The sequence below is a fragment of the Lissotriton vulgaris genome, chromosome 8 (assembly GCF_964263255.1).
Source record: "Lissotriton vulgaris chromosome 8, aLisVul1.2, whole genome shotgun sequence".
Lineage (NCBI taxonomy): Eukaryota > Metazoa > Chordata > Amphibia > Caudata > Salamandridae > Lissotriton > Lissotriton vulgaris.
This window is the reverse complement of record NC_141696.1, coordinates 372,135,771-372,162,839: the sequence shown is the minus strand read 5'-3', so window position 1 is coordinate 372,162,839 and position 27,069 is coordinate 372,135,771. Positions and strand designations below refer to the sequence as shown.

Sequence of the window (27,069 nt, the reverse complement as noted above, 5' to 3'; positions counted from 1 at the left end):
ATGATAAAAAGTGCCTATGGTATATTTACATTCGCCTCCAAGATCGGCGACAGACGTATCAGGGACATGATGCAAATTTATAAGGCAAGGAGCGTTTCTATTGCATTATATGGGGCGGAGTTGTGGGGCTACACCAACGTAGGCTCCTTGCAAAGGGAAGAAAACACCTTCCTTAAAAAAACTTCTTACCTACTTCAGCTCCAACTGATTTGATCCATAGGGAAGTGGGGATTGCCCACTTAAGTGACCTAATTCTATTAAGGCCTTTAATGATCTGGCGTGTAATTTGGCACAAGAAAGAGACAGCCTTTAACCAGCATGTCATTAGGGACTGTCTCGACCTGGATAATTATACCAAGATACCTTGGCTTAACTTTATTGTAGACAGTTTTCAGGTTATTTACGGACTCAACATATTGGTAGACCCGTGTTCGTCTGGAAATTTTTCCAAGTAGAATATGAAAAATATTTTCATGAGGTACAGAGCCCAAAAACGTCTAGTAGTTTATGGTCGCCTTACTACAGTTAACCTGTACAATACATATATTGAAGGTGTAGGCTTCCAGTTGTATTTGAGCCAGTTAACCAGACCAGCCCATAGGTTTGTTCTAACTAGACTTAGATTTGGAATGGCTCACGTTTTGGTGGCCTTCCCTCAACCAAAGAAGCACCCAGTTGTACCTTGCCCATGTGATGGTCAGTCGAAACAAAGCACACTTCACTTTATGTTAATTTGTACTCTCTTTCTGAATTTTAGTGTTGCTTACCTGAAACCACTGTTTTTAAAGTATGATATTTATAATATGGACGATGCCATGAAGTTGATCTATAATATGAATTCCCCGGACAAATATTTTTATATTGCTACTTTTCTATGTAAATCAATTCAGCTTAGAAAAAGTATGATATTTTAAATATTTCCCTGTTTTAACTTGTATTCGTTATTGTATAATATTTGCTTGTGCGCTTTTATGGTCATCGTATAATATGTACCGAATAAAGCTTCATGAAATGAAGTCTTTGGAGGGCTTTTCTTTTGGCGCTCTCACAGCGGTGCCTATAAAATAAGCGCCACAATGGAAACGTCAAAGGAAGTTCCAGCACTGCATGGATTGAAAAGTCCATGCCATGGTGGAACGTCTGTGCATGCACACAGGAGGGCACATGTTGTATACCTCTGTGTGAATCCACAAGGGGGCCCTGCAGTGCCCCCTTTCTTTGGAAAGACCTCCATAAAAACAGTGGTGGTGATAACAGTCGTAATATGATTGGTGGGACCATTGAGGTCCCGCCAAGCATAAAGGTGCTTCTGAACCACCGTACCACGGCCAGGGAACATCGGTTCCCTGGTGGAGTCGGCAGTCTCAGGTCGGCACGACCACTAGGATCGTAGTGGGGCAGTCGCAAGACCGCTAGCGCTGTGCCACCATGCATCTGGCGGTCCATGGACCACCAGGCTCGTAATACGCCCCTAAGTGTCAGCAAGAGGTTGCAAGTTGAAAGAACATTTAAATGAAAACAATGGACGAAAGGGCAGATAGGGTGACTTTGTGATTACAGTGTGACAGAAAATACATCGAAAAGCACAAAGTTATGGATTGAATTATGTTCCCATTGGCAAAGTCAATTGGTCCCACCCATGACACCAACTAGCTTTGAAATGCCCCTCAGATGGCTGCTCTGCATGTGTAAATGTGGGTGACAACTCTCTTGGAATGGTTTTTCTTTTGTTTTAAGAAACAAGAGTCAAAGATGGCTAGGGCAGGGATTTGCTGTAGAAAACTCTGAATATTTTTTCTTAAAACAAAGGTAAAACCATTTCAAGATGTATGCTGTGCGTGGCAATCTTGAAATTGTTTTTAAACAAGTATTTTTTCTAAAAATAGAAGATAAAGTATTGTAATATAGATTTTGTACAAAGACACCAAAGGACGGCAATCTTGAAATCGAATTCTGAACCATCTAAAGATGGTTGCCCTGCAACACTACTGCAGTTAACGGTGACAAGGTGAAGGGGATGGTTTGGTAAACGAGCCTTAGGGACTTAATCATTTATGAAGGGTGGAGTCGTCTCAAAGGAGAGGAGGGGTGAGTATAAATAAACACAGAAGTAGAGAAAACAGTCCCTCGTGCATTACAATGCAAGGTTTGGCCATCAAAATTAGACGGATACATTTCATCCTGTCCAAACACGTTGAAACCAAAATGCCCCTTGGAGGGACACATACACAAACACAGGGAGGAATGGCAAAGAATCTGGAGAAGAGAACTGAGATAGAGACGAAATCCATTACATCATGAGCAAGGAGTGTACACAAATCGTACTCTAAGTGCCTGTTTCAGAGTTTGGTGGATGAACACTCCTTCACAAATGTGACAGACACCTCGTCTGCCATATTACAAGTATTGCAGGATATAATGCTATTTTGATACGGTGTAAGGGCAGTCCGTGATATATTCCATCCGCCAAACTCTAAATCAGGCCCTAACTCTATAGTTGATATAACAGCTCTGTTTGCCAACGGAAAGGTAAAGCTTTCTGTAGGTGAGACCTAAAACTACATTTTCCAGGTTAAGTCTTGGGCGTCTTTACCAAGACTATAGACAATATGCCCACACTGCGAAATAAACAATGTTACCACTAGGTTTTCCTGGAAAAACCTCTTTGTTCATCATTCAAATTATAAGTAACAAAGCTGGAACAAGTAGTTTGCCTATGCTGGATTCTCATCACACTCACCAGTGAGGGAAAGAAACAAGTAAACCCTGCACTGCTAAACAAGTGGAAAAAATGGGCCTTTCATGGCATCATAACACACGTAAATGCCATGGTTAGCTTCATCTACAGTTTCAGTGGTTGAAAAAATGTGGGCGGGGGTCGTCTCTATGAGGGAGGTGAACTAACAACCTTATGTAGGACTCTTTTGCACGAAGTTAACTAAGTAACTAAGGGAAAGGCTTCAATGTTTTCCAACAGAGACCTAGTGTTCTGGCCGTTGCTTAGTGGAGCTACCTGATAGCTAAAGAGGAGATGGGCTTTGGACTTCCCCCCTGCCGTCACCTACCCAGCTGGTCTTTAGGCAGATATTCCTTCATCTCCCTGTCCCATCTTCCCCTACCCCCTTCCCTGCCCCCTTACCCTTCTTCACTTCCATGCTCTTGAACTGTTTTTCTAGCAACTGATGCTACCCGAATCTAATGTACTGTGTAATTTTTTGGAACCTTATGTAAAGCGCTCTGATACCTACGGGTCTAGCCAGCGCTATATAAAACTCATTAAATAAAAAAATTAAGTATTTGAAGTACAATTCTGGGTTGGACAAATTCACAGAGGTTGATTCTGGCTTAGCAAAGAAAAAGTTGAAACGACCAAGTAAAAGGTTATTTGTTGGCATGAGTAATAAACACTTTATGAGGTACATTTTAGATTTAAGCAGTCTAAGAACTCCTTGGAGTCTTTACTCACATACGTCTCTCCTGTTCACTTGGTAAATGAAATAAAAACTTAAGTAAATCAAGAATGCTTGCAAATCACTTTCAAAGTTTCAGAGGAAAATCAGTTGGAAGGTAACTTCTTTGGAAATCGGCACTACATCTGGGATACTTACACAGTAGATACAGAGGACATGTCACTGCTACGTCAGAACATGGAGCAAACTCCTAAATTATTTATATTACACTCTGTGCACTCCACCGAACTCGTATGAGATCCCACAGTATTCACAGTGCACCTTACTGCATGCACACTGACCACAGTGCACTTACCCTGCCAACTGCACCCAAGGAACTCTGATCTACACATTTGGCACTTACTGATCACCAGTCCCTGCTGCATTTAGGGACTCCACGGTACTCGAGCATTTGCACTCACAGGACACTCCACTGTACGCACAGCACCAAGCCGGCTCTACTGCACTACATACTAATGCAACTGGATTCCCACTTGTTAGACCTGACTGCTTCTGGGGAGACTCTAACCATTATTATTTATTTTTGTCCCCCTTAGCCTCCCAGAGTTTCTATTTTTATTTTTACATATGTCCATCAGGAATTTTTAATGCTGTCAGGGGGCTAGGTGTTCCTTGGCAATGACGCCATTTTTCCCTCATAACCTGTGAGGCCTAGTCAGCCCCCTTGAAAATCTAGGGATCTCCAGAGACCTAAAATGGTGTCCACCAACTGCCATAACGGACACTAGTGGAGGACAGGTCCATAGGATAACATTAGGGAACTTTCTGGAATTAACTAGAGACTTCTGCAGGTCTCAGGCCACCCTATATAAGGCCCGTGACCAGCAGCCATTTTGTGCTGACCCAAGAGTGGAGGAGTGAGGCAGTGGTGAGAGGAGGTGGACACGCTGAGAGCAGCTAGTTTGTCTCTGAGGCTGACAGTTTCTTCAGAGGGTTGTTCCCCCTTCAGCCTCTGACCAATCCCTCCCCCTACATCAACTATTCAGAAGAAAAGCAACCGGTGTGTACAGGAAGACCCTTCTTAACCTGCACCCCAGTAAAAGCTGACAGGACATTCTTTCTGAAAATCATTCTCACATCCCCTGCCCAGCGCTGCACCTACCAGTGTGACGAAACAGCTGTGGACCCCTTGAAGTGCCCTGGTGAGGTCAGGGGACTGTGGAGCCTGTGGTGACCTGAGGAGCGAGGGCGCCGTGTGTGCACATCCTTCCTGAGAAGCCGGTGTGGGAGGTGACTGCGTGTGGAGAGCGGCGCTGTGTTCGCTGACTGCGGGACCCCGGGGGCACCGGTCGCGTCAGTGGAAGTCAGGAAGCGCTTCCGCGCATGTCCTCAGCGCGTCCGCTATTGAAAGCAGGAGGGGCCTAGGGTCGGGCAGGCCCAGGAGTGCAGCGTTTAACCTGAGAGGTGAGGTGACCGGCGAGGATCGCGCAGGCGCCGAGGAGCAGCGCGACTCAAGAGGCGGGAGCGGAGGCGGAGCCATCGAATAGCATCGCGCATGCCCAGAGGTTCAGCGCGTTCATCGGCTTAGCTGAGGAGGCGCCGGAAGGATTCCCGAAGCGCCGCCTCGGCTGCAGTAATCCCCCGCGCTCGAGCGCTAACTGTGGAGCCAGCGCCTGAGAGGAAGACTGACCGCCCCCCCCCCCCCTAGCGCCCTGCTGTTAAACGAGTCATCGCGCTGAGCTGTACCCAGACCCCCTTGCTCAGCGCTGTTAAGTGGGAGCGCGCTTGGGCCGAGGAAGACAACAAGTGTTTCCCCCACGCCAGCAACAGGAAAGCAGCTGGTTGGGGAAGCCCAGGGGGCGGGTACCATCTAGAGACCTGTGGACTGTGGCGTACCGGCCACCAAGACAGTAAGGAGAGTGGGGGTGAGGAAGGAAAGTTCTGGGCACTAGTGAGTAAAGTTAAAAGAAACCTTACCAGTTCTAGCGTCAAACAGGGTGCCCTGACCATTTTGGTCCTCTTAAAAACCATACTGTGACATAGTAGATAAGGGGATAGAGATCATAGCCCTGAATGTGATAAAATAACCAGTGAATTGGCAGGTTCAATTGGTGAAGTATTGTTGACATTGTGTATTAATGTAAAGTAACCCTGCATAGTGTGAATCTAATGGGATTCTCTTAATTATAAAAAGAGTTAACTTTATTCATTACTGAATCCTTGACAATAGAATGTGGTTTACTGCCCTTTTTCCACAGCAAGAAGAGTGAAATGTATTTTTCCAAAGCAAAAGTATAATGATTATTTCTGTGAGAATCTGATGTCGTATCCTGTATAATTTGAATCCCAAGAGTCATATTATTTTTATAAAAGGTAACGGTATTTTTCCAAACAGTGGTGTTGTGTCTTCATTTTAGTGGTTCATCACTGAGTTACTGTGAGTGAGACTTGTAAGTACTTTACCAACGCCTTGAGTTAGCTGTAGCCACTACTGTGCCAAGCTACCTTATGTAGACTTGGGTAATCTAGGTCCAACATAATTGGTGTTTCAGCGGTGGGATCACAGATTTGTACTTACACTCACTTATTAGTAACGCAGTGCCAACCACGAGACCTCACCTGGAGTTTTCTCCCTGCGGCCCTCCTAATTTAAATTTTGATTTTTCTAAATTGACTTCTGGCGGTGGGTGGAGGTTGACCCCAGGTTACTTTGTGAATTTCTCCTGGGAAGAAGTTTATACTCCAAATAGAAATGGAGATAAATGTGGAAGAGCTGGAAAATTATACTGTGACCCAATTGAAGGAATGGTGTCAGCAGCAGGGGGTGTTTTTCAAGAAAGGCGCCAGGAAAGTTGAGCTGCTGACCAGTATCCGGGCATGGGTAGAGGCTCATTCCGGGGAGGAGGTAGATCCTGAGGGGAGTGACAAGGACACTGTCCTGGAGACCGCAACACTGTACCAGACGGGAGGGGAGAACCTTGTAACAGGTCCTAGGACACCTTCCAGAGTGGGCAGTAGTGTGTCAGAGAGGGGCCTGACCGACGCCGAGTTAGAAGACAGGAGGGAGGAGAGGAGGATGAGAATAGAATTAGCCAGGATGGACATGGTGAGGGAGGAAAAGAGGTTGGAGCATGAGCGGACCATCAAAGAGATGGATTTACAAGCCCTAAATCTACGAACCCCCAAACCAGAGAATGGTGGCAGCGATATCCAGACCAACACCAGGGAACCCAGACTGTACCTACCAAAAGATATTATGGCATGCTATGTACCCAGTGATGACATTGCCAAATGGCTAGCCGCCTACGAGGTCTCGCTGAGGGCCCATGGGATCCTGGAAGTCCACTGGGGAGGTGGGTTATATAAATACATGCCCCCCACTGGCAGGGATACTTTGTTGGCCCTTGATCAGAGTGAACAGACCTACTACCCGGCTATGAAGTCAGCGCTGCTCAGGAAGTTTGGGTTGACCCCTGAGAAATATAGGCAAAAGTTCCGGGGCAGCTACAAGCTGGGCACGCAAAACTGGGTAGATTTTTTGGACTACTCCAGGAAGGCCCTGGAGGGTTGGGTAAGAGGCAGCGAGGGAGGGGAAACTAAGAGGGAGTTCTCAAAAGGGCCACAAAATACTTCGCAAGGAAGGGGCAGAGGATTCATCCCTAAAAGTAACCCCCCTCGCAACCCTACCCCTGGCCACAGCCAGCAGCCAAGGGTTGTTCATTGTTTTGAGTGTGGTGGTGTGGGACACTATAAAGGAGATGTGAGATGCCCAAAAAGACCACCCCCTCCCACTGGAGGAAAAGCCCCGGGAATCACTAGTGTAGTGCTCGGGGAGGAGATGCCTTTGGTTAATGGAGGGGAGCGGGCGGGTGTCACTTTAGTGTCCCTGGGAGATAAGGAGATGGTTCCAAAGACCCAACTGCCCTCTAATACTACTAAGTATGAGCAGTGGGTCACCATCAATGGCCGTAGAGGGGAGGCTCTGAGAGATACAGGAGCCAGCATGACTATGGTAAGGAGTCAGCTGGTGTCTCCAGAGCAGGTCATCCCAGATGTACTCCATCCCGCCGTAATGGCTGACGGCAGATTGGGCCACTACCCTGTGGCTGAGGTTCCCTTTGAGTGGGGAGGGGTTGCAGGTCCACTTCGAGTTGCCGTAAGCCCTGCCTTGCCTGTTGACTGCCTGTTGGGGAATGATATGGAGCACAATGCTTGGAGGAGGGTGGAGTACCAGACTCACTCTGAGATGCTGGGACCCCCTGACTGGACTTGTGTCAGCACAAGGTCCGCGACTGCCCGAAGGGGGAGTTCACTTGCGCTGGAGCCTGGAACAATGGCCCAGCCGGCTGCCAGAGAGGAGAAGGACAGGAGGCTGGAGGACCCTGCCTCGACATCTCCACCTCGTGAGACAGATGGACCACCTGCGGAGGTGGATCTGGAGTCCACAGGGGAGAATGTTGCTTCCCTGGAAAACCTACCCATCCCTACCGAATGGCATGTGGAGGGAGGTCCTTCCCGGGAAGAATTCTGTGAAGCTCAGAAAGAGTGTCCTACTCTCGAGGGGCTGCGGCAACAGGCCAACGCCCAGGCAGCAGGAAACATTGAAGGGAGCTACCGGATTTACTGGGAGGATGGACTCCTCTACAGTGAGCCCAAGGCACCTGGCCATGGTTCAGCCAGAGCCTTGGTGGTCCCTCAATGCTTTAGAGCCTTTCTACTGGAACTGGCTCATGAGATACCATTGGCAGGACATCTAGGACAGGACAAGACCTTTGCCCGGCTTGTCCCCCACTTCTACTGGCCTCGAATGAAAGTGGCGTCTGATACATATTGTCGGACGTGTGTGTCTTGCCAAGCTAGTGGGAAAACAGGGGTGAAGCTAAAAGCTCCCCTGGAACCACTACCTGTCGTTAGCACCCCCTTTGAGAGGGTGGGCATCGACATTGTGGGGCCATTGGATCCACCAACTTCAGCTGGTCACCGGTTCATACTGGTTTTGGTGGATCATGCCACACGGTACCCAGAGGCAATACCTCTGAGGACCATCACTGCACCTGTGGTGGCAAGGGCCCTGATGGGGATCTTCACCCGAGTGGGTTTCCCCAAGGAGGTTGTGTCCGACAGGGGGACTAACTTCCTTTCAGCATACATGCGGGCTATGTGGAAGGAGTGCGGAGTTACCTATCGGTTTACCACTCCTTATCACCCACAAACCAATGGTCTTGTGGAAAGGTTTAACAAAACCTTGAAAGGTATGATACGGAGTCTACCTGAGAGCCTGCGGAGGAAATGGGACATCCTCCTACCCTGTCTCTTGTTTTCTTACAGGGAAGTGCCACAAAAGGGAGTGGGCTTCAGCCCCTTCGAACTTTTGTACGGGCACCCTGTACGGGGACCTCTCAGCCTGGTGAAAGACGGATGGGAACGGACTCCCAGGAAGCTTCCCCAGGACGTGGTGAGCTACATGCTGGCCTTCCGGAGCCAAATGGCTAAGTTGTGGAAGCAAGCTTCAGACTACTTGGAGGCCAGCCAAGCAGTTATGAAAGAGTGGTATGAACACAACGCTCACCCAGTGGAACTGGAGCCTGGACAGAAAGTGTGGGTGATGGAACCTGGAGAGCTAAATGCCCTCCAGGACCGTTGGACAGGCCCCTTTGAGGTTTTGGAGAAGAAGGGGAAGTCCACCTACTTGGTGGATCTTAAGACCCCGAGGCAGCCCCACAGGGTGCTGCATGCCAATCGCCTCAAGCCACATCATGAGAGGCCCGAGGTTGTCTTAATGATGGTAACCGACGGAGCAGAGGAAGAAGAAAGCGAACCTCTCCCTGATCTTCTCTCGTCCCAAGAAAAGGATGGGTCGGTGGAGGGAGTAATTCTCTCGCCATCCCTAACTCCTGAACAGCAGAGTGATTGCCGCCAGATCCTGGAGCAATTTTCTTCTCTGTTCTCCCTTGTCCCGGGTAGGACCCACCTGTGTACCCATGACGTGGACACAGGAGACAGCCCACCTGTGAAGTCTAAAATCTACCGGCTGTCAGACAAGGTGAAGGCCAGCATCAAGAGTGAAGTTGCCAAGATGCTGGAGCTGGGAGTAATTGAACCTTCTGGAAGCCCTTGGTCTAGCCCGGTGGTTCTGGTACCAAAAGCTGCCCCACCAGGCACCACACCTGAATTGAGATTCTGTGTGGATTACAGAGGCTTGAACTCAGTAACCAAAACTGATGCACATCCTATCCCACGGGCGGATGAGCTTATTGACCGGCTGGGAGCTGCTCAATACTTAAGTACCTTTGACCTAACTTCAGGGTACTGGCAGATTTCCCTTACCGAGGAGGCGAAGGAAAGGTCAGCCTTCTCTACACCTCAGGGACACTACCAATTTCGTGTGATGCCCTTTGGGCTCAAGAATGCCCCTGCCACTTTTCAGCGGCTGGTGAACAGGATCCTTTCTGGAATGGAAGCTTTCTCTGCTGCATACCTGGATGACATTGCTGTCTTCAGTGGCAGCTGGGAGGACCATTTGCAGCATCTGCAAGCTGTTCTTCATGCCCTGCACCAGGCTGGATTGACAGTCAAGGCCAGCAAGTGTCAGATCGGACAGGGGTCGGTGGTGTACCTAGGTCACTTGGTGGGCAGAGGGGCGGTGCAGCCCCTCCAGGCAAAGATTGAGGCTATCATCGCCTGGGAGCCCCCCAAGACTCAAACAGAGGTCCGAGCCTTCCTGGGCCTCACTGGATACTACCGTCGCTTTGTGAAGGGGTATGGCACTATCGTGGCACCCCTCACTGAACTTACTTCCAAGAAGCAACCCCGACGGGTAGTCTGGACGGAGGCTTGCCAGCGAGCCTTCATGACCTTGAAACAAGCATTGTGTTCCGCTCCCATTCTCAAGGCCCCTGATTTTGCTAGAGAATTCATTGTCCAAACAGATGCGTCAGAACATGGCATTGGGGCAGTGTTATCGCAGCTAAATGATGAGGGCTTGGATCAACCCGTGGTCTTCCTGTCTAGGAGACTACTCCCCAGGGAAAGGAGGTGGAGTACAATTGAGAGAGAAGCCTTTGCGGTGGTTTGGGCCCTGAAGAAGCTGCGGCCATACTTGTTTGGCTCGCACTTCCTAGTTCAGACTGACCATCGCCCCCTTCGTTGGCTGATGCAAATGAAGGGGGAGAATCCCAAGTTGCTGAGGTGGTCCATCTCCCTACAGGGAATGGACTTTAGGGTGGAACACCGACCTGGGACGGACCATGCCAATGCAGACGGTCTATCCAGGTATTTCCGCCTTAGTGATGAGGACTCCCAAGGGGTTGGGTAGTTCTCCCCACTTTCAGCTGGGGGGGACGCGTGTTAGACCTGACTGCTTCTGGGGAGACTCTAACCATTATTATTTATTTTTGTCCCCCTTAGCCTCCCAGAGTTTCTATTTTTATTTTTACATATGTCCATCAGGAATTTTTAATGCTGTCAGGGGGCTAGGTGTTCCTTGGCAATGACGCCATTTTTCCCTCATAACCCGTGAGGCCTAGTCAGCCCCCTTGAAAATCTAGGGATCTCCAGAGACCTAAAATGGTGTCCACCAACTGCCATAACGGACACTACTGGAGGACAGGTCCATAGGATAACATTAGGGAACTTTCTGGAATTAACCAGAGACTTCTGCAGGTCTCAGGCCACCCTATATAAGGCCCGTGACCAGCAGCCATTTTGTGCTGACCCAAGAGTGGAGGAGTGAGGCAGTGGTGAGAGGAGGTGGACACGCTGAGAGCAGCTAGTTTGTCTCTGAGGCTGACAGTTTCTTCGGAGGGTTGTTCCCCCTTCAGCCTCTGACCAATCCCTCCCCCTACATCAACTATTCAGAAGAAAAGCAACCGGTGTGTACAGGAAGACCCTTCTTAACCTGCACCCCAGTAAAAGCTGACAGGACATTCTTTCTGAAAATCATTCTCACATCCCCTGCCCAGCGCTGCACCTACCAGTGTGACGAAACAGCTGTGGACCCCTTGAAGTGCCCTGGTGAGGTCAGGGGACTGTGGAGCCTGTGGTGACCTGAGGAGCGAGGGCGCCGTGTGTGCACATCCTTCCTGAGAAGCCGGTGTGGGAGGTGACTGCGTGTGGAGAGCGGCGCTGTGTTCGCTGACTGCGGGACCCCGGGGGCACCGGTCGCGTCAGTGGAAGTCAGGAAGCGCTTCCGCGCATGTCCTCAGCGCGTCCGCTATTGAAAGCAGGAGGGGCCTAGGGTCGGGCAGGCCCAGGAGTGCAGCGTTTAACCTGAGAGGTGAGGTGACCGGCGAGGATCGCGCAGGCGCCGAGGAGCAGCGCGACTCAAGAGGCGGGAGCGGAGGCGGAGCCATCGAAGAGCATCGCGCATGCCCAGAGGTTCAGCGCGTTCATCGGCTTAGCTGAGGAGGCGCCGGAAGGATTCCCGAAGCGCCGCCTCGGCTGCAGTAATCCCCCGCGCTCGAGCGCTAACTGTGGAGCCAGCGCCTGAGAGGAAGACTGACCGCCCCCCCCCCCCCCTAGCGCCCTGCTGTTAAACGAGTCATCGCGCTGAGCTGTACCCAGACCCCCTTGCTCAGCGCTGTTAAGTGGGAGCGCGCTTGGGCAGAGGAAGACAACAAGTGTTTCCCCCACGCCAGCAACAGGAAAGCAGCTGGTTGGGGAAGCCCAGGAGGCGGGTACCATCTAGAGACCTGTGGACTGTGGCGTACCGGCCACCAAGACAGTAAGGAGAGTGGGGGTGAGGAAGGAAAGTTCTGGGCACTAGTGAGTAAAGTTAAAAGAAACCTTACCAGTTCTAGCGTCAAACAGGGTGCCCTGACCATTTTGGTCCTCTTAAAAACCATACTGTGACATAGTAGATAAGGGGATAGAGATCATAGCCCTGAATGTGATAAAATAACCAGTGAATTGGCAGGTTCAATTGGTGAAGTATTGTTGACATTGTGTATTAATGTAAAGTAACCCTGCATAGTGTGAATCTAATGGGATTCTCTTAATTATAAAAAGAGTTACCTTTATTCATTACTGAATCTTTGACAATAGAATGTGGTTTACTGCCCTTTTTCCACAGCAAGAAGAGTGAAATGTATTTTTCCAAAGCAAAAGTATAATGATTATTTCTGTGAGAATCTGATGTCGTATCCTGTATAATTTGAATCCCAAGAGTCATATTATTTTTATAAAAGGTAACGGTATTTTTCCAAACAGTGGTGTTGTGTCTTCATTTTAGTGGTTCATCACTGAGTTACTGTGAGTGAGACTTGTAAGTACTTTACCAACGCCTTGAGTTAGCTGTAGCCACTACTGTGCCAAGCTACCTTATGTAGACTTGGGTAATCTAGGTCCAACACCACTGCACTGTGTCATTTTGCAAGGGTGTCGGCGCTGCAGAGATAATTGTTTTTGTGCAGCAAGGGACACCTTCCCGCACAAAACCAATAATTAATGGCATTTTCCTCTTTCTATGCGTGCTGCAAAATGCAGCACGTAAAGAAAGAGGAAAAAAACTAGGAAGAAATAAAAGTATTTCTCCTCATGTCACCCTATGCCTCCCCTTTGGAGGCGTAGGATTCGGACCCATCCCCACTTTTACAAAAACTTGTAAATCTGAGAATGCGTCAAGTTCCATGGATGTTGTGTGGGAACCCCCACAGCAACACCCATGGAACGCTCCTTTCATGCAGAGTAATGCTTGAAAAGGACCCATATTTACACAGCTTTGTGTGACTTTATGTGGCCTTGTAAATATGGGCAAGCCCATTGCGCCGTCAGTGCATCAAAAAAAGAGACGCACCAGCAGTGCAAGGGGTTTGTAAATAAGCTCCTAGGTGAGGGGAAATCACTTTACTTTCTTGCATTAGGGACTATGACGTTCTTGCTAGACCATTGAATAAAAGCTCATGAACAAACTAAGGTACGTGGCAGAAATGTCGGCGCGCTGCACTGTGCAGACATGCCACAACACAACACAGCCCAGCAGCTGCTCCTTCTTGAAGGAGCAAATGAGAGGAAGCGCAGGAGCTGTGAAAATAAACACAACAGAAGCCTGGCTATAGATAAAAAGATGCATTTTTCGCAGATGTCGTAAATTTGCCCGGAGTTGTTCTATATTAAGATACACATTTGCCAGATGCGTTTCCTAACTCATTAACCAGTGCACTGCTGGTACACGTCAGTTATTTTTTTTTTTCTGTCAAGTGAGGAACAGAGGTAAAAACCTGTTTCAAGGACCAATTTTTACTGCCAATACTGAGCACAGGAAGCAGGGGCGGCTGGCAGGGCTCGCGGGCGTGGGGTAATGGGAGGAGGGTCACGGGCTGTTTTAAAAAAAAATTATAAAACAAAACATACCTTGCCACCGTCGGGTCCTGCGTCTCTCTCCTGCTCGCGTGTGTCTGACTCCAGGTTGGAACAGGAAGCAGGCAGCCAGGCTCCCACCCTTATGCCAATCACAACACTCCAATGGAGCGTTGTGATTGGTCTGAGCGCCATGACACAGCGCTCAGCCAGGGGCTGTAGGGCTGGGCATGTTCTCCATGCAGGCTGTAATGCATGGAGAACGGGGAGTGCGCATGACTGTTTTGGGCGGCACGAAAGGGGCCGACCAAACAGTCACTGTGTACAGGAGTGTTCTACCACTCCTCTGCTGCAGCTCTGCCCCGCCCCCTTAATCACTGCCACAGCGGGAGGAAAAAATGAAATGATAATAAAACTCCATTATTATCATTTTATTTTTTTATTTCTTTGCTACTCCTGGAAGTATGGCGATCCACCACTGACAGGGAGTACTTGCCATGGGAAACGAAGTGCCTCGATTTGTCCCTGTTCACACGAAAGATTGTTCCTTAGGCAAGCATCTGGGAACTAAGGAATGCAGCAGCTGTGGGAGTGGGGAATAAATTCAGGGTACTTCATCTAGGGCCAGATGTACATAAGTTTGCGTTTGCAATGACCTAATAGCTACATTTTTCGATCTGCTATTAGGTAATCGCAAACAGCAATGTACTACAGCATGGGTACTCACAAACATTTTCACAGGGGCCGCAAAGTTTGGTCTATGTTGTGACCGAGGACCACAATGATGCCAGTGGGGGAGGGGGTGTAAAGTGGGTATAGGGGAACCAAAGCATGTATATCTACTGGCTGAACTCAATCGCGCAATGTGAAACCAGAAAACCTGGGATGAATCCCGGCTTCTCCACGTGACCAAATTGTGTGACCCTGGGCAATTGTTCTATTTCAATGTCCCTGCTTTTTCTGCATTGTCACATATAAGAGGACCCTGAAATACATGACACCAGGATGCATGCTGTACATAACCATCTCCTGTGCTTGGATGTAATCACTAATGGCATTTTTTGTCAGGTTGGGGGTGTGGGGATGGAAACCATGAACGTTTCTAAACTCATGTTCGAAAACCATCACTTTAAAAAAATACTTCTGCAGTCACTGCTATAATTTGATTTACTAAGGTGAAATTGTTCTACAAGTCAATGAAATACACATTTTGGATTTTGAAAAGAATACGGTATTTTTACATGTTTGCGGTCTTTAAAAATGAAGTTGTTCCTAAAGTTAAGGTTCTCGTTACTTCCTTTTGTTTAACTTTAAATAAACTTGTAATAAGTGCTTTCTGTATGTTTCAATTTTTTTTTATGTTAGTGCGGAGTTAAGTAAATAGCAGCCCAGTGCTGCTGCTGCTCAGGAGGCCGCATGTAAAGGTCAGGAGGGCCACATGCACCCCCCGGGCCGTACTTTGAGTATCACTGCACTACAGTGTGTTTTATACTGTTTGCGACCCCCAGGGGGCCGCAAATAGATCTGCCTTGTTAATAGAGGTAGGTCGCAATTTGCAACCCATAGGGAATAGCTAAAATCACGGGGTTGGTGGCCTGTCTGCAACTTCTGTTCGCATTTTAGGACCGGGACACTCCTAGGAGTGGCTGTGCGCTATATACAAATATTTTCATTCATTTATTCAAGGGTGCATGGGCTCCAATGCAAGTATGAACAACGGACTCCCATTCCCACTGATTAGGTAGTAACAACTAGCCACAACCGAGGAACAGTGAGCCCGCTTCAAAGCCCTGGACCCTGGTGGCACTGATTCAGCTGTACTAATGAGAGCTATGCTCACTCCCATCGATCTGCGTCAGGCTACCTTCCACTTTCCACTTATATCTTCCCACCTTTCCATTATTATATCCATTCTCCTTAGATCATTGCATTTTCTACTGTACCTCCTACTTTCCTTCTCTCCCCATTCTCTTGCATGTCTCTTGTCCCTTTCACTACCCCTCCTGCCCCATGTACCTCTTCACTCCCCCCCTACTCTTTCATATTCTTTGCTTATCCCTACATGTATTCTTATACACATGCACTCTCGTCCTATTTCGCTATTTTACGCCCTTCACCCTTCCTCTCTATTAATCTACACTTTCCCTTCCCTCCTCTCTCCTTCCAACGGGAGTTTCCATTCTGTACCGTATGTAGTTTCCTATCTACATTTTTTTTCCCTGCATCACTCTAGTTCCTTTCGTTGCCCATCCTTTTTCTTCACTTTGCCTTACTTTCCCTCACTCTCCCCTGTAACGCGTTACTTTGCACCTTACCTCTTCTCCTCTTTCGCCTGGATCACTGGGCTCTTATTTACATTCTTCCAGTCTCCCCGTACCACTACATCATTCATTGTGGATCTCTTGTCTTCACAGCTCTCTCTTCTTCTGCGTCAAGTTACTTTCCTTTCACACCCACTTCGCTTTTCCTTGTGTCTCTCTGCACTTTGTCCCCTCTTACCAATCCATCCTCTTCTTAGTAGGTTTTTCTCAGCTCGATTCTTTTTTCCATCTCTTCACTTCACACCTAATTTCTCTCCATACTTCATCTCTCTCCTGTAACTTTTAATTTCTCCCTGTATCTTCCCACTCTCCCCTGTTCCCATTACTTGCCTCTCTCGATTCTTCCATTTTCTATATTCTGCACCTCCCTGTTTCCACATCAGTCTATTCTCTCCATTGTTCCCTGTATCTCTCCAACCTTTATCACTCTCCTCTGCATCTCTCCATTCTCCCCAAGTCTCTATTCTGCGTTGTGTCTCACCATTTACACAAGTAACACTCTTCGTTTTCTTACCCGACATCTCTCCACCCTGTCATTAGCTTTGCACTCTACATATACTTTTCCCCTTATTACTTCTTTATCAATTTCTCTATCTTTGTTTCTCCCCATTATTTCGTCAGTTTGTTCGTTCCATCCATCATTCCATCCATCCATCCATCGTCCCTTCCTCGCTACCTTGTCCCTCACTGCCTCTCTCTCTAAGCCTCCCTGTGCCTGCTACTCCCCTTCCCCCAAAACAGCCTCCGAGTGCCCCAGCCCAACGGGGAAATTGCCCATGGCATGAAAGGCCTGCCAGGCCCTGGTGCACCAACCGGCTAAGGAGTGTAGAGCATACTGCGAGACTAAAGGCGGCATAATAGAGTGAGCTGCTTCTATATCCGTCACAATTCTCATGTTGTGATAAACTGAGCAAAACTGAGCACATGCGCCATTATGTACTAATCAAAGCCCGTACTATAAACCGTAACTCAAATAAAGAGGCAAGCACGACATCTGTTGCAGCGGATTAGGAAAAAAAGTGGCTCATAATAGGAATGCTACAAATGCAACTACAGTGACATCTAGTGGAAACGACTGTTGACTACAGTAAGAGAAAAGGATTTCAGCTACATTTGCTGGTTAATATTATCTGATACACTGGTAGATGTGGCTCTCCTATTGAAGGCGACAAACAAACAATCCTGTTTCGTGGGTAACATGCATGGAGTGTGAAGTGATTATAAAGACTGGGCATGTGTGCAAGAACTGCTTTTTATCTACTACAAGTCTTACAACCGATAAATAAGTTAATAGATCAGGGAAGCTGAAAGAGATAGAGAGGTAAGAGAGGGATTTGATACCTAGGTGCAATAATTTCATCATGTAGTTCTGAAGTCAAAATAAACTACAAGAGAGCAAGCTGAGAAGTTGTTAATGTCACACAGGTCAAAGAATTTTTGTGTTAAAGTACACATTACCATTTATTAATTTTTAGTGTCTTGCTACAGGCGGATTTAGTAGTGTATTACATAGGTGATCCATCACGTATACAGGGCGCTGACATATCGCGGATGGTCACACAGTGTGCCATCAATGTCATATTATGCCTTTCTCACGGTAAAACTCTGACCAAATGGGTGTATTTGAGGCATGTTAATGTTAATGTTAGGGGTTTCTTATATAGCGCTCGGCTACTCCAAGGAGTGTCCCGGCGCTTTCAAACCCACAGCAGACTACAGATGGGAGGCAGAAAAAAAATAACAAGAGACAAGCAGATCACTGTCCATAGAGCCACGTCTTAAGGCCCTTTCTGAAAGCAAGCAAGTTCGAAGTGCAGCGGAGCGACAGAGGAAGGGTATTCCATAGCTGGGGAGCCAAGCGTTTGAAGGAGCGTCCCCCTACCCTTGCTTTCCTGACAGCAGGGACAATGGCAAGACCAAGAGATTCAGATCTAAGGGATCTAGTTGGTTTGTAGAAAGCAAGACATTTCTGAATATATTCAGCTCCCACAGCATGGAGTGCCTTATGCGCCAGCGTAAGTGTTTTAAAAACAATACGCTTCCGAATAGGGAGCCAGTGTAGGGAGTGTAGGAGATCGGAGGCTCTCGCTCGGCGAGGTAGGCCAAAAATCGCCCGTGCCGCCGAGTTTTGGACCACCTGAAGTTTTTGAAGTAAATAGTCAGGAAGTCCCAAATAAAGAACATTTGAGTAGTCCAGCCTAGAACAGATGAGGGCCTGGACCGTAGTCTTCCTATGCGCCAGCGGGAGCAGGGGAAGGAACTTGCGCAACATTTTAAGGAGACCATAGCAAGTGCCAGTCAGTCCAAGGATCTGGGATTTGAGCGATAGGCAGTTGTCAATTTTGACCCCCAAGTTCTTGGCAGCCCGAGAGGAGGACGTGGGAGGGGACATATTCACAGGCCACCAATCCTGCCAGCTCGGGTCAGCCTGACACCCGAAGAAAAGCGCCTCAGATTTATCTGGGCTGCACTTGAGGCTATTTCGTTGAAACCATTCGAAAACAGCTCCAAGACACCCACGGATGCTCTCTCCGTCGAAAACAGTCCCCTTTCCACAAGTGAAAAGGAGCTGGGTGTCATCGGCGTATGACACGATCTGAGCCCCAAAGGACTCAGCCAGCACCGCCAGAGGGGTCATAAAGATATTAAAAAGAGTCTGGCTCAGCACCGAACCTTGAGGGACTCCGACCTCCAATGCCGGCACTTTGGCAGAGTATGGGGGGGCCCAGACCATCTGTCGGCGACCAGCTAAATATGATCTAAACCAGCTCAACACTGTCCCTCTCAGACCGATCTCATGGAGTCTGCTGAGGAGACCCTCACCTCATGAGGGACGGTGTCGAAGGCCGCCGACACGTCTAACATTACCAACATGGCCCTTCCTCCTGCGTCCAGCACTTTCTTAGTGGCCTCATTGACTTCCAAAAGTGCCGTCAAGGTGCTTAGGTTGGATCGAAAGCCAGACTGGGTGGAGTGCAGCAAGCTATGGGTTTCAATAAAAGTGGAGAGCACAGTATGGACATGCTTTTCCACTATCTTAGCGAGAGCAGGCAAAAGGGAGATCGGCCTATAATTGGCATGTATCTCGGGGTCAAGGCCAGAATTTTTAAGAAGTGGGACAACCATCGCCTGTTTCCAAACCGTAGGGACCACACCGCTAGTCAATGACAGATTCAAGATGGGATTAATCAACGGGTTCAGAACCTCCGCTGTCCTAGCCAGAAATCTGGCAGGGCAGGGGTCAGAGGATGAACCTGACTTGAGTTTAACCAGGAGGTCCTGGGAGGTAGATTCGGAGAGAGAAGGAAACTCAGAGAGAAAGGGTCCCGGTCCAGCTGTCGAATTCGGCTGGTCCCTCGGGATGATAACAGCACTAGGCCCAAAAGGGAGAAAGAGTCTTGAATCAGCTGAATTTTCGTGGTAAAAAAGCTAGCTAACGAAATCACCCATGGCTCAGAGAACTCCTGATGTGATGCATTTGCCTTAGGGTTTATAAACTCTTTCACAATGGTGAAGATTTCTATGCAGGAACTAGAAGCCGTCTCGATTCTTGCAGAGAAATAATTATTTTTTCTGGCCGAAATGTCCGCATGATAGACCTTGATAGTGGCCCTTAGGCAGCCTTGGCCCCAGGGTCGTACTGCTGACGCCAGAGCCTCTCAGCTACCTTGCAATTGCGCCGGGACAGTGCGAGAGCCTCCGTAAACCAAGACGCAGAGGTCCGCCCAGCAGTTTTCCGGGGCGCAATCGGCGGAGCAAGTTCATCTAACCGCTCCACTAGCCACTTCTGAAGTAAATCAAGATCCCTCTCAAGGTCACCAGATAGAGGGCAGGGATGCTCCAAACAGGCCTGAGTCAGGCTCTCAGGAGTCACCCGATGGTATGCCCGACTATTCCTAGAAGGACTTCGGCATTATCTGCCTTGCATGATCTTCATTGGTTGAAGATCTCTAGCCGCATAAAGTTTAAGACATTGTGCTACATGTTTAGAATCAAGCAAGGCATTGCACCTACATACTTACAAAAGCTGGTGCAACCTTACAGGCCCAAACGTACCTTACGATCTTCGGAAATTGGTAATTTCTCTATACCAAGATTTAAGCTGGCAAGGATGGGGGGACGTTCCTTCTCCTATCTTGGTCCTAAATATTGGAATGCCCTGCCCACAGCCCTTAAATTAGAGACCAGTCTTCTTCGCTTTCGTAGAGCACTGAAAACGCTGTTGTTCACATAAGTAGTTGGTACCTGTATGCTGGCTATCTGACATCTTCATCCCCAGTCTGTCCCTAGCGCCGGGAAACCCACTGTGGGTAGCTGTGCGAGGTAAAAGTTTAAATAAATAAATAAAAATAAAAAATATGCCTAAGATGATTGGAGGTTGCACAGGGGAGATTACTGGTACCCAGAATCTGAAAACGAATCAGAAAATGGTCTGACCAAAGGACAGGGACGGGACTGGCCACAACAAGAGGAATAGTGGAAAACACTTGATCGAGAGTGTGGCCCTTGTTATGAGTCGGAACAGACAGACAGGGAATAAGGCCCAGGGGGGCGGTGACATCATTGATTTTAATCGTATCACCGTCCATTTCGGTCTCCATATGTATGTTAAAATCCCCAAGCATAATACAGTGTTCTGTTTTGAGACAAAGTGCCGAAATTAGCACCTGCAGCTCCTCATAAAAGGGCCCACGCTGACCTGGTGGTCTGTAGACAAGGAGCCCGGAAAAGGACTGATGGGAAGATAGGGCAATAGAGAAAGCCAAGGACTCACAACCAGAAATGGGCTCCATAGGGATAATCACACAGGTGGCAGATCTCCGGACCACAATCACCACCCCTCCCGATAGGTCTATCGTGTCTAAAAATCACATAATCAGGAGGGATCGCAGTCGCAATATCAGGGTTGGAGGACTCTTCTAGCCACGTTTCCGTAAGCATTAGACAAACAGGCTTTTCAACAGTTAACAGCTCGAAAATATGTATTGGCATTTATATAATATCCAGAGCATGTCTGCTCAAAGAGCGAGTATTTAGTAAAAGGCATTTATAGTTAGCAGTGGCCTTGAGGCTGGCGGCCCCAAGCGCCGAGGAATTGCCTGGGAGCCATCCACACCCAGGACACCGGTGTTTGCCTCTGCAACGCCCAGGAAAGACCACATGACACTCGGCCCTACCTTTCCTAAGAGTGAGAAGATCAGACGCCGAATAAGAGAGCCTAGAACCAGCAACTCCCGCCGCGCCGTCCACCTCCGAGACAAGGACGGGCGCAGACGGGCAGGACTCTGGCACGACTCCGGCGCGTCCGCGTCCGATGCGCGGAGTCATAGCTGTCTTATTTAAGCGCTGCTAGAGCGCGTCACCCGCCTGGTCCACATCCAATATGGCCGCCAAAAAACCGGGAACCAGCCCTCGGCGTCGATACTCGACCGAGAGCAGTCCGGAGGCAAAGGGAGGGGGGAAAGGAACACAGAGCGCAAGGAAGCGCTAAAGGAAGTCTCCAATGCTTATTAAATCAAGCAATTAAAATATAAGAGTTAAAAATGCAGTAGAATGCAAACAACGCAAAGTAAAGAAGAGAGACCTCCCGGCTTCCGCCTCAGGAGGGGAAACTTGCTGCTATTAGTTGTCACTTGCACAGGCTTATCTGTTCCCTTTTTAAGCGTTGCTAGAGCATGTCACCCGCCTGGCCCACACCCAATATGGCCGCCAAAAAACCGGGAACCAGCCCTCGGCATATATTCAGCATACAAGTGTTTGATCTGCTCATGCTTGTTTTATTTTACTATTAATTTTTTAACCTTTACTAATGAAACCGTTTTTTTTTTCCAAACAGAAAAATTAGTTTTATGCCTATAAAAGTTAAATACGGGCCAATAGTATTGGATTGATGTCAGTAAACAGGAAAAAAAAACATATATTTGTGGTTCAATACATTTTTATTTGCATATTTCAAAGGCAAATAACCATCAACCCATAATCTCTCAACATTACTGCAACATTTCATGTGCTTCAACATAAAGATATTCCATCCAATACCATGACCTTCTACCAATCATACCGAAACCATCAAAACCGCATCAATTTTAAATTATCGTCCGTATTGGAGTTGAATCCTTCAAACCCAACGTATCCTGAGGCATGTTAGATCTCTAGCTTCTTGAGCAAAGAAGTCTAACAGAAGACCCAATAGGGTATTAAAAGTTTGTTACTAGCTGAAAAAGCGCTTTAACACCTTATCAGGGGTACCATACGCTATATAAATACAAGCCTTTTTCCCTCTTCCATCCTGCCACTATCCTTCTCAATCCAATAACTGACAAAAAATATGCACAACACAAATTACTTTCATGTTTCACTATATTAATTCACCACTAATCCTTTATAGGTTCCAGAGCATTGTGCAACTCGCCAAAAAAGAGCATTAACACCGCATCAGGGGTAGCTAGCGCTATCTAAATGCAAACCTTTTTCCCTCTCCTATCCCTTTACTATCCTTCTAAAATCCAAATAAAAAACATATCCCCCGCTCTAAGTTACTTTCATATTTCACTATATTAATTCAACACTAATCCTTTATGGGTTCCAGAAGGGTGTGCTACTCACCGAAAAAGCGCTTAACACTGCATCAGGGGTAGCAAATGCTATATAAATGCAAACCTTTTTCCCTCTTCTATCCTTCTCAATCCAAATAACTGACCAACATATCCACAACTCAAATTCCTTTCAAATTTCACTATACTAATTCACCAATAATCCTTTATGGGTTGCGGAGTAGTGTGCTATTCGATGAAGAAGCGATTGGACGCCTTGTCATGGGTAGTAAGCGCTATACCAAAAAAATACAATACAATACAATACAATCTGGCCTGCTACGTAATTATATATGTTTTTCTTCTCCAAGCAGTTTGCGATAGCAATCTTAAGCAGAGGGGGAACTAAAATATCCACACTTACAAAATATTTTTTACCAATAAAAAGCAACATGAAGTCTGATATGTACTACAACACAACAGCTGGGACAGGGGGGTCACAACGCTCACAGTTCCTTCCTCCTTTATAAAAACATACATCCCACAACTGGTATAGTGAGCACCAAGTAGTACTGAATTCTATACTACAATGATAGAACGAAGGAGAACTCTCTTTTTAGGAAAAGAAGCTCTCACCCACATCTTGTACATGCTTCATCATCAAGCTTTTCCCACAGCCTAGACACATTCTTCAGTTTGCATGGGCTCAGTTACAGATGGCGCTCTGGATATTATAACTTGGAATTAGAATGTTTAAAGAATGCTAATAGCTCACACTGCCCAAGCCAAAAGACACACCATACATTTTTTCGTGGCTGCCCTGACAAGGTTGAAATAAACCTCTATGGGATGGTAAGGGGTTAGTATTGTAACTCACCATCCTCATTTATTATTTATTCGATATCTTGTTACCTAATTTCTAGTCCCCAACATTGGTCAGCGGCCTTCATCAGGACTTTACATCCCTACATTAGGAAATGTCCCTATAAGCCAGTCATGTTTGTGGACAAAGACAAACAAAATTAAACTCTTGAAACTTTCATATGGGATTTTATGTAGATAAAACAAAGAAACACATAGTTATTTGTATAAGCACATTTATTTGAATAACCTCAAAGAATTAGGCACTGCACACAAATGTGGAAAAAATATGTGGAGGATAAAACATGCAGCCCGTTCAGAAAGTTTACCCTGCGTATTTTAGGTAATTTCTTGACCCAGGGATTGAAGGGGAACATCTCCTTATAGTCAGACACTGCAGGATAAATATATTCAGTAAATCCCATATTCGCCCATTCAATAGTTAGGGTGCAATAGTTCAGATGTGTTACCACCAGTAAATGCAGGAATACTAAATGAACATTTCAAGTGGTATTTACTCATATACCGGTTACAGAATAAAACACTCACTATATCCCATATTTATTTTGCCACTGATAGCAGTCACATGAATTTCCCTTATAATGCAGGTGTACTATTAGCCTGAGCAAAAGCAGAAAACCCATTCAGCCCTTTTGAGTGGCTCATATGAGTAATGCTAGATAAAAGTGCATTCTACATCCCATATTAAACAGGTCAAATAAATCAGACTGTTTACCCCTCCGAAAAGCATATGCTTAAAGAAGTCTTTTGAGTGATTTCTACTCACGTCATCAAGGGACAAAGGCTGCCAAATTTTCCTTCAAACTCTCTCATGATGCAGGGAGAAGGAATTGCTAGTGTCTGACAACAGGGAGATGACCCCCTCAAAAACGGGGTAAAGAAATTACTTGATATACGCAGGGTAAACATTCTGGAAAGGACTGCATGTTCTTCTTCCATGTGTTTTTCCACATTCATGGACAGTGCCTCAAGGTGTGCCACTATAATTCACATAAATATGCATGAAACAATAACTTGCTGTTATTGTTTTTAATTTGGGTCTTTTATTTTGTTTTATCTACAGAAAATTACCGTGAGAAAGCCACAAACGAGTAATTTTCTTTGTGTCGTTTGTCTTTATGTCTGTCCACAAACATGAGTGACTTTTTATGGGGACATGAACTAATGTAGGAATGCAGGAACTTGTGATGAAGGCCTCTGGCTCAGGTTGGACACTAGAGATTAAACAAAAATATGTTGACTATACAATAATGGAGGGTGATGGGAGCATAACCCATTTACATCCCTAAGAGTTGATTTTTTTACCAGTATCAGGGCTGCCAAGAATACATTTACGGTGTGGCTTATGTTCTAAACAGTTTTAACAATAAATGTTGCTAAAACTTTCCAACCGCTAATTATATCTAGAGTTCCTCATCTGGTTGAGCCTATTCAAACACAGGAATGTGTCTAGGATGTGGGAAAACCCCAATAATGGAGCATGCCACAATATGTGGGTGTGGGATTCTTTTCTTAAAAAGAGGGATCTCCTTCATACTCTTTTTATAGAAGTTAATACTACCTAGTGCTCGCTGTATCATTTGTGTGACTTATGCAGGCGTTTACTAGCTTGGCTATTTCTCTTTAGTACTTTGAACATCCATCCCAGAAGCATATTTGGAATGAAAGACTGATATATACGCTGCCACTCCTTGGGTTTTGAGGGCTTGGCGCTACCATCTTGGCAGGCATATGGTAAGCTTCTTGTTGAGTGAATAAACTAGCAGATTTTTTCCAATGCTGTTTGAAACATTATTTATTCTTTAAACGTCTCAATTAACTGTTATAATTTTACCTATGAGAACATCCATTTATGAGTGTAAATTCATTTTTTGTGAATACGAAAGATGAATTTATGCTCTCGAGTTAGTTTGTGCATATAAATTCAATTTAGCGGTGGAAATGGCTTTGAGATTCAAGTCTAGGTGATGTAACTAACTGTTTAATAGTGTCTAGCAACAAGACTTGAGGATCAGGTCAGTGATGCAGAGTAGTTCAAGGCTTAATTAGAGAAGTTTAGTAGGTTAAAAACACAAGACACAATACCAAATCAATTTTCAGCCAGCCCTTTCACTTTTAAAAGAAAAAAGTGTATAACTTCACACACATCTGAATATTGAACATACAGTTACAAACGTACAGAATAAAAAAAGCGTAGCTCTCTAGCACCTCCCGAAAAAGAAGTCTGTGTAAAAAGATCTCTTAAAGTTAAACAATGTAAAGGCCCTGCCTATGATGTTTGAAGCAGTTTACCGTGGAAAACCCCTTCACATTTTATTTGTCAAAAAGCATAATGTAAAACCCCTATATACTGAGTTTGTTAGATTTCACAATGCAAAACCTCTATTACAATCATAAAAGAGTGCACGTTGTAAATCCCGTTCATACTATATTTGTCACTGTGACACACCATGCAAAGCCCAGTTCAACAGCTTTTATACTGGCTCCAATTTAAGACTGTCTCTATCAGTTAATGGAATTAGAACTACGGAAGGTGATTGGGATGATGACTGGTATATGGTTGTGGTCAGACCAGTCTATTTATGTGGGAAGAAGACACTAGATTAACAAAGGAGGTACTTCAATTAGATGAAAGAAAAGTCCTTGATCATGTGCCAGCCTGCAGAATAGTTGAGTAAGAGGAGTCAGCCGAATCAAAGGAGGTTGCCAAAGTTATAGTAGGGTTGGACTTGATATTTATCCAGTATATATTTAGGTCACCTAAAATATGTTTATAAGGGATAGTGTTTGATTTAGTGTGATACATTGTGCTAGGTGTTCCATGACATTGGATTTTAAGTTCAGTCGATGATCCAGAATATGTAAGCAGGTGTTAGGAGAGCAAAGTAGATTGCCATTTTTTTAAGACACTCGAAAGTGGAGATTTTAACAGAATTGCGATCTACTTCAGAATGTACATGAGGATCACAGCCACACCACACCTTTTTAGATGCCGGTTTATAATATATTTACATTTAAATTCTTAACAAAGTCTCTTTTACCTGTAAGTGCTGCAGATGTGTTTGATCCAGCAGACAGTTGTTTTATCTTAAACTGATTGGTAAAAAATGTCACCTCCTGAAAACCGGTGGTTTCCTCTGTATGTCCAAGACCCAACTGGCCCTCACTGTTTCCTCCAGCAGCATACACACTTCCACGATCTGCAACCAGAAAACATTTAACATGTAAATTGGAACAGCACATTACTAAAGTTTAACACACCCCTTTCAAGATATGCTCAATGTTTTATAGTCATTAAGCACGTAAAGCAAAGACCAAACAGTAGGCATGAGCGATTTTGTCCAGAAATCATCTAAGTGTACAAATGCTTCAGGGCTTACCTGTGAAAATGTGGCCAAATCTCAACTATTCATGGGTTAACTGGGGTCAGGAATCTGGTGATGAACATAGCAGGATTCCTGAACCCAAAGAAAAGTTTATAATTTTTAAGCAATGCTTGGGTGGAAAGGTACCCATGGCACAGTGTGCTTGGAGCAGAAGCAGAAGTTTACTTTCAGTCATTTGGGTTCAAGGTATAGCTAAACACTTTTGTGGTAAACTGAGATTACCTACTAACAGGCTGATCCA

The 27,069-nt window shown here is 46.3% G+C and overlaps 1 protein-coding gene across 7 annotated transcripts in view; it reads right to left on the bottom strand.

Moving 5' to 3' along the window:
- Positions 1 to 27,069, bottom strand: part of RPGR (retinitis pigmentosa GTPase regulator) — a 420,762-nt gene that overhangs the window by 311,328 nt on the left and 82,365 nt on the right. For all 7 annotated transcript variants that reach the window (XM_086934147.1, XM_086934148.1, XM_086934149.1 and 4 more), the window contains exon 5: positions 26,484 to 26,642. In XM_086934147.1, the coding sequence (XP_086790273.1) occupies positions 26,484 to 26,642 (159 nt within the window). The remainder of the gene's footprint in view (positions 1 to 26,483; positions 26,643 to 27,069) is intronic.